The sequence below is a fragment of the Sceloporus occidentalis genome, unplaced genomic scaffold (genome assembly GCF_023333645.1).
Source record: "Sceloporus occidentalis isolate IW3139 unplaced genomic scaffold, rSceOcc1.0.p SCAF_3, whole genome shotgun sequence".
Classification (NCBI taxonomy): Eukaryota; Metazoa; Chordata; class Lepidosauria; order Squamata; family Phrynosomatidae; genus Sceloporus; species Sceloporus occidentalis.
The window spans coordinates 148537020-148550454 of NW_028316983.1; the positions used below are offsets into that span (position 1 = coordinate 148537020).

Below are 13435 nucleotides of genomic sequence, written 5' to 3' on the forward strand. Positions count from 1 at the left end.
TGCAAAACAACCATGTGTGAATTTTGCATAGAATCAGTCTTGAACAGTGAAGATTCTTGTCAGTCCAGGATTCAGGGTTTTTCAACACTCAAAAAACAAGCTTTTCATCCATTTTCTAAATATTTTTGAATATTCTTTCCACCCCTAGTTAGAAGGTTTTAAATGAGGAAGGACAAATGCATAGAGGATGTGGTTATTTGGCTGTTATATCCTACACTCCAGTGTCAGATGCAGCTTCCCTCTGAATACTAGTGACTGTTTTTCAGAGAGATGTGGTTGATTCCTCCCTAAAGCAAAATGTTGGACTACCTGGTTTTTAATCTGATCCAGTGAGACTGTTCTTGTGTTATTACAACTTAAGTGGAAATATGTTAGGTCCCTTTTTCTTTCCCTCTTTTTAAAGCAAAAACAGGAGAGCATTGCATATGCACTGGTGGTTTGCATCAGGGGAGCATATTACAAAACAAACAAATACGAATATAGTCCTTAGAATATAAATAGACCTGATAAGACGCTCCAGTAATCTTGTTTTCCCTGTGAATTTTCCTGAGCTGATATGCCAGGCTTTCTATTGAAATCTGATCAGGAAAGTATAACCTCCTCCTCACCCCATATGACATGAATCTAACAAAGAATGAGTGATTCAATGTATTGAGTACAGCAGCCTTGACAAAAAAAATGTAAACGTAAAAAGTGAAGACAGGGAGTCATGCTTTGGAAGAACAAAAAAGTGAATTTGTGCAGAAAGGGGGTTTAAATTCAGACAGAAGGCATGAGCAGCAGTCCAGCAATGATGAAAGAATTTAAACAGAGAAGATTATCTGCAACAGAGGAAGTAGTAGAGAATTGAAATGTGAGTGCAGGTATGAAACAAAGGAGCAGATGAAAGCAGAGAAAGAAAAGCATATTCTGAAGACAAAAATACAAGCTGGGGCGGGAGAGAAATGAAAAGCATAAAAATGGAAAGAATGTTCGAAAACAACCCAAAAGGTTAGGCTTAGACAAGATAAAACAAAATCTCAAAGATGAAGTTGGCAACTGTAACAATAAAACGAGTGCAAGGACCCTGAAAGATCAGAGCTTAAAACAAGCTTTGGAAAAGCTGGCCAAATGTGTGGGGGGAAACATTTGTAGGGTAAAATAAATATGTACAAGTCAAGGATCTGAAAGATATTGAGTTCTTTGCTGGTCTTTCTTTACATATAGCATCCCCCCCCCTCATAACTAGGTAACAAAAGTTCCATGATTTCCAAATACCCCCACATCTGGATTCCCACTGACTGCTTTGGAAAATAAAAAGCCATGCTCACATGCATACAGACATTGTTTAGCTGTCAGTAAGAAAAACACTTTCTTGTGGTTGTCTCTGTCACAACTGGGAGTAGGAATGATATTGCTGACATCTGTCAGTCAAAGAAATTCTCTAATTCAGATTTGGAAGTAAACCTCTCCCTGCCTCTTCTCTTAAGCTGCATATCAACAAACCATACTCTCCTTACAATGGTATTTCATATGACAGGCATAGGCAAACAGGAATAGCTCTTGCAACAACCCTTAGGGTGGGCTGGGGGATGGAGCATATTTATTTGCACCTTGACCAATGGGAACGTTAGCTTTTATTTCAAAGTGGTGCTCAAATGAAGGAGGGGGACATGTTGTGATAATAGGAGTCCTCCTATCATCTGAGCCTTCTTTCTACATAACAAAGGATTAAATGAGGTGAAGTGGTTAAATTACAATTTTGGGCAAGTCCCATTTTGTCACCTTCAGAGGAATGCAATAACAAACCTCCTTTGATTAAATCTTGCCAAGAAAGCCTTATGCCAGGGTTGCAGAATGGGAACTACATTTGTTCCTTTCCTCTGTCAACTACAACCATTGAGAATGAAACAAATTTCATTCTCTGTCTTGTCATGTAACAACAACAACAACAACAACAACAACAACAAGAACCCTTTGGGTTTAATGAGCTGTCTTCACTTAAGGTCACTCAGGGTCCAAAATGTCAAGAATCTATTAAGGGCGGTGCCCTTATCAGATGTTTTATTTAGCCAAAGATAGGGGGCACAGGAGAGAATCTTCTCCTACTCTGTGGTTAATTTCCAGATTCACCGCAGTGTTGGAACTGGGTGACTGTCCATGGCAAACACAACCACCCCAATTTTCACTGTTCACTGGAATAGCCCCAAGGAGTCTATGCAACTGAAATGAGCATGCAAGAGAAGGTGCTAGGCAGATGCCACCCACAAAGAATAATCAGAAGTGGATGGGAACTGATAGTTTCTCATAAGGTTGAAATATAAGTGGGATCTACAACAAAGCATTGAAATATGGTATGCGCCTGTTCAGGATTTCTTCCAACTAATCAGGTCCTTCTCTCTTCCACTCCATTTTCTACTTCCCTACCAAACAGCATTTGGTGGCCATTCAATATATTCAATTGTCATTGGGATGCTTTGTGGTCTCTTTGAGTTTTGCCACCTTAGGGTTTTATTTCTCAAAGATTACCTGCATGTCTGTAAACACTGGAAGTTTCCTCCAGTATGCTGATGAGTCTCCTCTTCTGAGTGGATGGTGCTGTTAGGTTACCTATTGACTGAGATTCATCCTTGAACGTTCTTAATCATTCATCTATTATAGCTATTTCTTCCATGTCCAGCATTTAAATATGATCAATGTGGCTGTAACAATTGTATTCAGTAAAACTATCAATTATCCCTTTAGTAACAAAACCCTTTACAAGAGCTCAAAGAAACTGTTTTGTACAAAATGGTAGTTTATGCTCTGATAGCATTGTCATACTTCTCTTAACACTTTTTAAGAATATTTTAATGATCGAGAATCATCTAAATGCATGTATAAATGTACCCTAATGGGTACATCTAGTAACTTGCCACTATTGGGACAATATATCTTTTGTTGCTCTTGCTAGAAAGAAAGTTTTAGATAGAAGTATTCAAATAAGAAAAGGAATTTGACAGGATCTGAATTCAAATAAGGATGATTTTGTGTGTGTGTGTGTCTGTGTGTTTGTGTATTTGTGTGTGTGCAACTGGAGCTTTCTAAAGAGTCTATAGTGATTGGCTTAGCTCCTTGGCTATTAGAATTACATCTTTCCTAGAATTACATCTTTCCAGATGAAACTGTCACTGGCTTTCAATCCAGAAAACCCCCAACAATACCAACAACCCGAAAGTATTAGCTTTGACTCCAAAGAGTCCAAAGTATATCCAGGCCTACCGTACCAATCTTCTGTGTTGCCACAAGGACACAATCAATTCATCCAAGCCTAGTTATACTGAGGGCCAGAATATATGGCCCTTAAAAGATGCCTTCATCGGAATGCGGAGTTTACATGCTGCACATTCTGATGATGTCCTGAAGCTGCCTGGAAGCTGGGTGGCTGCCCAGAAATGGGTGGATTCAAAATGCTCTGGTGGCATAGTGTTTAGATGCTGCATGCTGCCGAAGCATCTTGTAGTTGACATGGGGTTGCGGTGCAACCACTAAAGGCAGCTTTCCCACAGCCTCAAAAGGCGAGGATCTTTGTCACTCCTTTTTGGGTGGGGTTCAAGGAGGATTGAGGCCACAGTGTGATTGCTACAACCGTGCGATTGCTGTTTTTTGGAAGGGGTAGCTTCAAACTGCCCTTTCCTCCCCATCTGTTTTCCCCTAAGGTAATGTGCTGGAAAATATGTAGAAGGTAAGCTTTAGGAAAGATGTAGGCAATAGAAATGCAATGGTTGTGAATGCTAGAGTGCTTTGGAGAATTCTCACTCAATGCATTATTCACAATCAAAAAAGTTCTTTTAATACATAACTATTAAATGCCAACACAAGAGGATAAGGGGGGGGGGAACTATTTTATGCTTTTCCTTTAGGCAAGTTTTAATTTGTTCTTCAACTCTGTTTGTATAAAAATGTTTCAACTGTTTTAGGCAATATAAGATGCTGTGAGTAAAGATGAATATTACATCTTAGTATCTCTAAGTGTGTTACTGTAGCATTTTCTTAACCAAGAAATGAATTTTTCCCCTTTATTCTGGTTGGGTTGTTTAAATTTTTTTTTTTTAATCAAACAACTAAATGAAATGAAATTAATAGAAATAGGTTAAGTTGAGAAATAGTAGTTTGGATACAGGTAGCTGTTTGAGGTATGTGAAGTATGTGAAGGAAGACTCTCCCTCAAACAGTTCTTCCCTAAAGCCCACAGAGCCCTTTCCAAATGCAATCCCAAAGTGAGGGGAGCCTGCTGAGTTGAGTGTGCTATGATTCAAGGATTGAAAAAGAGGAGAGGGTTGCTGAAAACTGGACAAATACCTCCTACAAAGCCTAAATGTTTAGTTTTGGGTCCCATATCCAAGATATCTCATTATGTATATGCAAATATCAGAAAATCCTAAAAAAATAATAATATTCCAAAAACAAAAGCACTTCTGGTCCTAAGTATTTTGAACAAAGGTAAATCTATACAACCTCTCAATCCACTTGGCAGATTCCCACCCAACCACAGAGGAGCAATTCTGGTAGATTGGAATGATGGGGAGAGGTGAAGCAGGAAAGTCAGCTTCTGATTCCTCCTTCTGTAGTAAGAAATCTAGACCACTCCACTACCTTTCCAATGACCATTCCACGATCTACATACTCAGTAAGGAGCTGAAGCCAGGTCTTTTCAGTTCAAGTCCATTATTCTCTTTCCAAGGTCTCTCTCACATATTTAGATGTACATTATTTCTGAACTTTATGGAGAACTTTTTATAAAGTTTGAAGCTGGTTTCCAAGATCAGTGAAAATATACAACAGTAGACACTCCTCTGAAAGGACATGACACAGATAATCTGAATGACTTTGGCAATGTGAAAAACAAAATTTTAAAATTCCGTATTTTCCTTTCTTGCACTGTTTAAAAACTGCTTATTGATGCCCTCTGACAATTTGATCTGTTGCAATACTTAATTGTATGTGGCCTGTTCTACTGTATTAACTTCTTCCTCCATAAAGAACTCTCAGTTGTACTGCTGGTAGCTGTTGTTGCTTTTGTGACAGGGATGGAATAATAATAATAATAATAATAATAATAATAATAATTTATTATTTCTATTTCCCGCCTCTCCCTATGGATCGAGGGGGGACCACAGCAGGTCTCCATCTCTTTTCTTGTACCCCACCCTCCTTGGTGATCCACCAGAATCCTTTCCAATTTCTTGCTTCAATATGGTTTTGAAATGTTTCTTCAGCACTCACACTATCCTTCTAAAAATGAGCCTTTTCAGCTTCCTGTTTCTCATGCCATCTCTTCACTCTCTCCTAAATAGTCTCACAGTTTTTAAAAAGCTAATTGACTCTGTGACCCCAAAATGACAGCCCCAAGGCTTGACCAGGGAGCATTCCCCAGAATAAGCAAATCAAAAGCATAAATGTTGCTGCAGCACTATGCAAAGACATACCTCACACTCTGTTTCTAACTGTAAGGTTCGCCCCTGTTGCAGCACCTTCGGAAGTGAGGTGGAGTTTAGATTTTGTGATCAGTGTCAGCTGTCTTTTTCAAGAAATGTTCAAAACCTATATGTATTTACATCTCCAAGGAAATGAATTGCATGGACACATTGGGAAATATACAAAACGGTGCCCAGCTAGCAACATCCAACATTGCTGAAACAGATGATAATATGACTTCCTCTTTCTTTCTATGTACCACAGGTTCTGCTAGCTAGAGATAGGAATGTTAATAGAAAAGAGCTACATTTAATTCATCAATAATAAGTGTTAAAAAACTAAATTCAATTCCATTTATATTAGAATAGGAGGCAGACTTAAACGTTGAATTTATGTTAAATTGGGAAAGAAGGGAACAGCTGTGTGCATTTTTGAAAATCTCATTTTCTTCTGTTCCACCAAAATCTCTTCTCCTTTTTGTTCTCTCTCTTTTATAATGACATCACCTCACCCTTTCTTTAACTTTCTAATTCCCACGCAGATGCCAGAAAAAGTCCCAAAGGTAGAGTTTAAAAATCAGTTTCTTGGAACAGTTTAGAAGCCTCAATGAGGCACCAGTTGCAGAGCACAGGAGAACCATTTAGTGTTGAATTATGCTGCCCCTTCCAGTCTGCCCTTACTTCTTGTTGGTTTAAAAAATTTTAACATTGGAATTGACAAAATAATCATACTTTCTTGCTGTAAACTAAAATAAAGTTTGCTACAGCCAGTTGCATTTTCTGTACTACCTTACTTTATAGTAGGTACATGTGTTGTGCTGTTTGCCTTCAAGTCATTTCTTACTTATGCAGACCCTCAGGCAAACCTATCACAGGGTTTTCTTGACAAGTTTCTTTAGAGGAGGTTTGCCCTTGTTATCCTCTGAGGCTGAGAGTCTGTGATTTGCCTAAGGCCACCCAGTGGGTTTCCATGGCAGAGCAAGGATTCAAATCCTGCTCTCCAGAGTCGCAGATCAATGTTCAAATCACTATACCACAGTAGCTTATATAACATGCATATACATTATTTGTTATCTGGATCTATAATATTTTTATTCCCATTCAGATCAAATAGGCTGCACTTTTAATTAAGATGACACTGAAAAACACCTTAATTTGTTTTGTGGTGGAAAGAACGAACGAACAAACAAACAAACAAACGAATGAACGAATGAACGAACGATCCTTCTAAGGAGAAAAATCCTTGACTGCCATAGAGGTAGAATGATGTAAGTTGGACTTACACTGTCACAATTCACTTTTTTTGTTGTGATCATTACATAGATTTTTTTTTAAAAAAAATTGTCATCACATAAAATTCTGTTACAACTGTGCTACAATCAACCTCCCTCCCAAAAAACCAACATTGTAAGCCATCACTTACAATACTGGGCCGCCTCACTGGGAAGGAACTTGGAGGCACTGTTTTACAGTGGCTCCATTTGTTCCTGGAGGGGTAAACCAGAAGGTGGTGCTGGGGGATTCCTGTTTGAACCCTGGCAACTGACCACAGGGGTTTGTCCCTCATTTAACATATACAGTTGGCCCTTCTTATACATGGATTTTTTTATACATGGATTCATGTATCCATGGTTTTAAAATGTTCAAAAAAAGTATATATTTCAAATATCAAACCTTGATTTTCCATTTTTAATAAGGGACACCATTTTGCTATGTCATTATATTTAATGGGACTTGAAATCCACAGATTTTGTTATCCACAGGGGATCTTGGAACCAAACCCCAGCGTATAACAAGGGGTCACTGTACATGAAACCAGTGGAAGAGGTAAACTAGAGTTTTCGGATCCGGCACCGTCAATATACTAATGACACCCATATTTATCTTTCCTTTCCATCCAATTCCAAGGAAGCTGTCCTGGTCCTAAACCAGTGTATGGCATCAGTAATGGACTGAATGAAGGTGAACAAACTAGAACTTAATTTGTATAAGGCAGATAAGACTTAGGGCCAAAACAGATGGTCCGTATTAGTCCCGCTTGGGGCTGTCTTGGGGGTATGGCGTTTACAAGTGCCATACCTCCAAGCCAGACAGAAGCTGGGGCAATGATTATATGCTGTCCGTTTTGTCTCCCGCTTGGGGGCATGGCGCTTAGACACCAGAGCCGGCTTTTGAGGAGGAAAAGCTGGCTCTTTTGGAGAAGGAGTGACTTTTTTTCACCCCCAAAAGGAGCGGATCTTATCCGCTTCTTTTGGGGGCAGAATCTGGCTGAATCAGGGCCAGGCATCTGTTTGCGTGTGTCTCCAATCCAGCCTAAAAGGGGTGGCTATAAGATGCTCCTTTTGGGCTGTCTGGCCTGGGCTCTGTAATCATGAAGGGGAGCCCTTCTCTCAGGCCACCATCACAAGCACAGTTGGAAAGGACACAAGAGAGGGTCTTCTTGATGGCTGACCCTAGACCTTGGAATTCCCTTCCCCAGAAGGCCAGAATCCCCCGCCTCTTTGTCATTCTACCAGCAGGCTAAAACCATTTTATTCAGACAGTTTGTTAAAACAGAAAGCATTTAAAGAATGGAGTAGGGGGTGCTGAATTGGTTTTAACCAAATTGTTAAATATTTTAAATTGGAACATTTTCTTTTACTGAATGTGTATTGTTTTAATATTATAAATGGTTTAATTCTATTTTAATGTTTTCTTTTTGTACATTTTTACCTGTCTTTTAAATTGTAAGCTGCTATGAATCACAATTTTGAGGAAAAAGCAGGATATAAATAAATATAAATATGGCAACAACAACAATAACATAATGATGACATACCAATGTCAGTCAATCCCTTTAGTTAAAAATTCATTTAATTAAGTTGTCATTTTCCTTTGAAAATTTCCAACATAACTGATCAATTAATTCATTTTAGTTTCTGGGGAAGGCATGATGGATGGAGGGATACAAAAGGATGTGGAACCAGTTCAACTAGTCGTATCTATTCCCTCAACTGACAAACTCAGTTCAGTATAATTTAATTTGTGGAGAATGTAACTAAAATTTAATCTTGAAAAACATAATACTTAAATCAGATTTTCTCAATCATCTTAAATGATTAAAAAGTGCAACATAGTTTGATGCTGCAAGTAAATTAATGGTATATTTTACAATATATACTTTTTACAATACATAATAATGTTTTATTAAAGCATGTGAAATGTTGCAAGTGAAACCCTCTCCCCCTCCTTCCTCATAATTGTGTCCTTTATTTGAGCACAAGTCTTTACAAAAAGATAAGAAAAGATGTAGCATCTTTTTTGATGGTGCAGTCAGTGTTCTTGAAGCAAAAAACTAAATAAAACTTTGCAGCTCCAGAACATCTATTTAAAAAAAAAAATCCAGGAAGCATGCAGAATAAGTAAGAAAATACTATAAAGTTATTGGGTTTTTAATTTTAAAAAAGTCTCTGGATATTCATCATTCACAATAGAAAAGGTATGAATATGGGGTCCTTGTCATAACCACCTTCTGCCCTGACATTATTGTTTCCACCCACTGACTAAAAAGATTATGAAAAAAGAAAGAAGACATTCTTTTCAATGAGATATCCCAGAAAATATTGCACATAGAATAACACATTTGATTTACCTTCATTGTCCTTTAGTGTAAAGTTTGGATTTAAAGGAAAACTGTCATCCAGGGAAAAATGAAATTTTTGCCCATTTGTAAAGTCATCTCTGTCAGTAGCACTGATCGTATGAATAATCTGGAAGGAAAAGTGCAATAATGAATGTGATTAATTTAAACCTGGATCTAAATTTTGACAGGGTCTTGTAAGCTCAACTTTCTTTTATAATATTCTACTAGCCTGAAGCCATTGTTTACCTACAAAACAATCAGTCTATAACCTGTTGAGCATGCATGTCTTCGTAAGTGGATTTTGTCACTGTAGGAATTAGAACTGGGCAGTTCTACGTTTGTATCCAGTACAGGGCTGCTGTTATATTACTATGTAGAGAAGCCAGCAAAGTAGCCAATATGAAAAAGAGTTGGGTATGTTCTTCTGAGGATTTCTAATCCCTCCTAAAATCCTCCATTTTTCTGGACTTAATTGACAACTCTTCTGATCTGTTTGCTTTGCAAGCAATTTCTTTCACAGTAGAAAATAACAGTCTTGGAGTGGGTCCTCTTGTATGGGTTTTTTAAAAGCCAAGATTCAGAGATAGTTCCACACATACAACTTGCTGCTATTGTTAAAAATTTTCTATACCATTTCTGCCTTTGCAGAAATCCCCAAAGAGTTTGCTGCACCACCGAAAATCAATAGAATAATCCAAGACAAATGCAATTACATAAGCAGGTTCACCATACCATTATACATTTGAGAAAGATCCAGATAGCTCATAGCCAAGGGAAAGCCAACATAAAAATATTTATGAACAGGATGGTAATCATTCAGCCTACCAAGTCTCTTTTTGTGTCCTGTCTCCCTGAATCAATTGAAAAATACTCATTGTGAAAATTCAACTGCTGAAAATCAATGATGCAGGTTGCTGCCAAAGGCCCTTTGGGGTGGCCTGCAGCTGCCCCTTTCCCTGATGGATCAGGGCCTCAGTTTCCACAGCAGCAGCCCTGAGTCCCCTATCCACCACTTTTCCAGGCCGCGGGGAAGCGGCAAAAGGCTGCTTCCCCGCGGCCTAGAAAGGGGTGTCCTTGGGGCTTCAAGCCCCAAGGACAACCCGACAGCAGCGGGGAACAAGAAAAAGGGGCCTCTCAGCAACACAAACCCAGGAAGGCACTCCAAAATGGAGCTCCTTACGGCATGTGAAGGCAGCACGGCCATGACGTCATAATGGTGGCGCCCATGTGAACAGGGCACCGTCATTTTGTACATAGTCTGTACGTACTTGGGTTGCGGGCATCTATACAGGGCCAAAATTTGGCAAAAAAACTAAGTACAATGAATATACTGCTATAGAGACAAAGGAAGACAAAGAAGATGAAGAAGAGGAGGAGAAATTAGTTTATATTAATTTTAAGACACATGTTAAGGTGATAATCTACAATTAGGCCATTTTGGAAATGATCTCACCCTCTCCATTAGCTTCCTCAACTTTTTTCCCGGAACATGACATATTACTTTACCACTTCCTAGATAATGCTCTTGACAAAGTCCTCCAGAGTTCAATGGTACTTGAACATAGACCCATGTTGTTGTTAACTACTTTGAGTTGACCTCAACCCATGGCAACCTTGTGGATGAGACATCTCCAAGACCCCTGTCCTCAACTGCTCCAAATAGTTCCTTCTGGTTCATGGCCATAGCCTCCTTGATAGAGGAGATTATCACCTTGCTTTTAAAGCGCCTTATTCCCAACAGGATAAAGGAACATTTAATTTTAAAACTGGGTGTTATCGCAGACGCAGGTGGCTGGATGAGTGCAACCCATATGCAGCCCGGATCCCAGCTGTACTTATCCAGCAGCTTTTCAAAAATGAGATTTTGCCATTTTTAAAAAGCTACTGAATAAGCATGGCTGGGATCCAAGCTACATACAGGTTGCATTCACCCAGCCACAGGCAAGTGTAATAACACCTGCTTTTAAAATTAAATGCTTCTTTATCCTTAGTTTTTTGTGGGTTTTTCGGGCTATGTGGCCATGTTCATGAAGAGTTTCTAGGAACTATGGATGCCAGCCATGAAAGCCTTCGACTTCACTTCTTTATCCTGTCGGGGATAAGGCACGTCTTCCAGATCTTTACATCTTGCATGTGGTCTACCTTTTTTTCTCCTATATGCTACCTTTCCAAGTATTATTGTCTAGTGGGTCATGCTTTCCAACGATGTGACCAAAGTAGGACAACCTCAATTTAGTCATCTTGGCTTCCAGGGAGAGCTCAGGCTTGATTTGTTCCAGTACCAATTTGTTTGTTATTTTGGCTGTCCATGGTATCTTCTGCACTCTTCTGCAGCATCACATTTCAAATGAGTTGATTTTCTTTCTCAGCTTCCTTAACTGTACAGCTCTCACAACCACACATGATGGGGAATAAAATGGTTTGGATGATATTTACTTCCGTTTTCAGTGTTATATCTTTGCATGTTAACACACAGCTATAAAGCTGCTGCAAAATCACATAATCATTAGAACAACGTTGGGAAATTCTGATAGGACCACACCCTTATTTATTTAAAAATACTTCCCCCTTTCAAATGTTCTTAACAATAAATTGTATAATTGAATTAATAAGAAGAAATAAATTAAAATATTGATTGAATGGGAAAAATGAGAGTACCAGAGAGAAAGATAAGAAGATTACATGAGAGATAGAGAAGAGAACTTTGCAGAGATTTTGCAAGTGAGCTGAAAGAAGCAGAAGCAGGCACAAGGTCCAAGGAGGGGAGGCAGCTGAGTCAAGCTTACAAAGCAAAGTGTGTGTATGTGCGTGTAGAGGAAGAGACAGGGAAGCAAGAAACGTAGGGGTTGTCTGCACAGGCCACAAGAACTATGTTTCCCCAGCCTCACATCATCCTGTTTAGACATCACAGGCCAAATCCTGTGGCCAGGATCAGGTTGGATCCCACCAGACCAAATGCAGCTCACATGGTTATGGCCAGATCCCCAGAAACTCCATGGAAATCCTGGCTGTATAGACATCCCAAGGGCTCCTTACCTTTCCCCTGCTTCTCTGTTAGAGAGTAGACTCCCATTGCCATGCTTGAAACAGAAACAGGCATCTGGCTGCACCCATGTGGCCAGGCACCCCCATTTTCACATCAGTTGTAGCGACGGGGGTCCACTCACTAGCAGAGAAACAGACGGAAGGTAAGCAGCACACACCGGTAGCAGGTTCCCCGGCTGGTGTAGACACAGGCATGGAAAAACCTGCCTGTCACCTCTCCCAATTCAGGGGCCAATCTAGGTTAGCACTTGGGCCAGGAAAGCATGGGCCAAGCCCATGTTTGCCTATTCTATCTGCTCAGGACCTAAGACTGCATCTGCACTGCAGGTATAATCCAGTCTGACAGCACTTTAACTACCATGGGTCAATTCTATGGGATTCTAGGAACTGTAGTTTTGTGAAACATTTAGCCTTCCCTGTTAGAGAGCTCTGGGGCCACAACCAACTACAATTCCCACAATTCCATAGTACTGAGCCATGGCAGTTAAAGATGTGTCAATCTGGATTATTTCTGCAGTGCAGATGTGGCATCAGGATACTTGCTGAGCGATGAAGGAAGGGGAAGAGGCAAATGTGGAGAGAAAAAGAAGTAGAAGATTGGGAGGGGAGAGACTGACGACATTGGCTGAGTGAGAGCGGAAGGAGCAGAGAGGCAAAAAGAGAGGGAAGAAGACAAGCAAAGACAAAAAGAGGCTTGAGGAAGCAATCATGTCAAGGTTGTTGTGGCTTGCCAATGAATGCCAGAGGCAAGCCTCATTTGAATTTACCAAAGCTCCCTGAGCTCCCTATTGAATCAACATGCCTGGAGGGACTTCAGAGGATGGCAGGGCATCATAAGCCTCCCTGCCACCATTAGAGATTCCTACAGGTTTGATGTGCAAGGGAGGAAATCCATTTTGAAAAATGAACAAACATTAAAACAGAATGAAAAATAATCATAGGAAAATCCTAAAGTTAATTTTGGTGATTATCCTGATTATTAATACTTGCATTATAATCACAACTCTTTCATTCTGAGAGATTTCGGGAGTAGTAATTAAAGAATGAAATAATAAGATTGGGAAAAGATGTATAATCATTTCATAATGTTATGATTTCATTCTTTTATTACTCCTTTGCATTACTCATTTGCACATTGCAGTAATTTTTATTAGGTTTATTGGATTTTATTAAATAAAAGGAGCCTTGGTGGCATAGTGGCTGAGGGGGCTTTAAAACTGCCCCACCCATCCTTGTTTTTACTGCCACCAGCAGCAGAGGCTCAGCAGCAGCAGCAGAAGTACCCAGTTTGTTGGGGGAAATTGGCTTACAGATTGTCAGAGTGCTGAGTTCA

The 13435-nt window shown here is 39.6% G+C and overlaps 1 protein-coding gene across 2 annotated transcripts in view; it reads right to left on the reverse strand.

Moving 5' to 3' along the window:
• Positions 1-13435, reverse strand: part of LOC149316946 (cadherin-18) — a 238404-nt gene that overhangs the window by 13500 nt on the left and 211469 nt on the right. For both annotated transcript variants that reach the window (XM_089516578.1, XM_089516579.1), the window contains one exon: positions 9067-9184. In XM_089516578.1, the coding sequence (XP_089372704.1) occupies positions 9067-9184 (118 nt within the window). The remainder of the gene's footprint in view (positions 1-9066; positions 9185-13435) is intronic.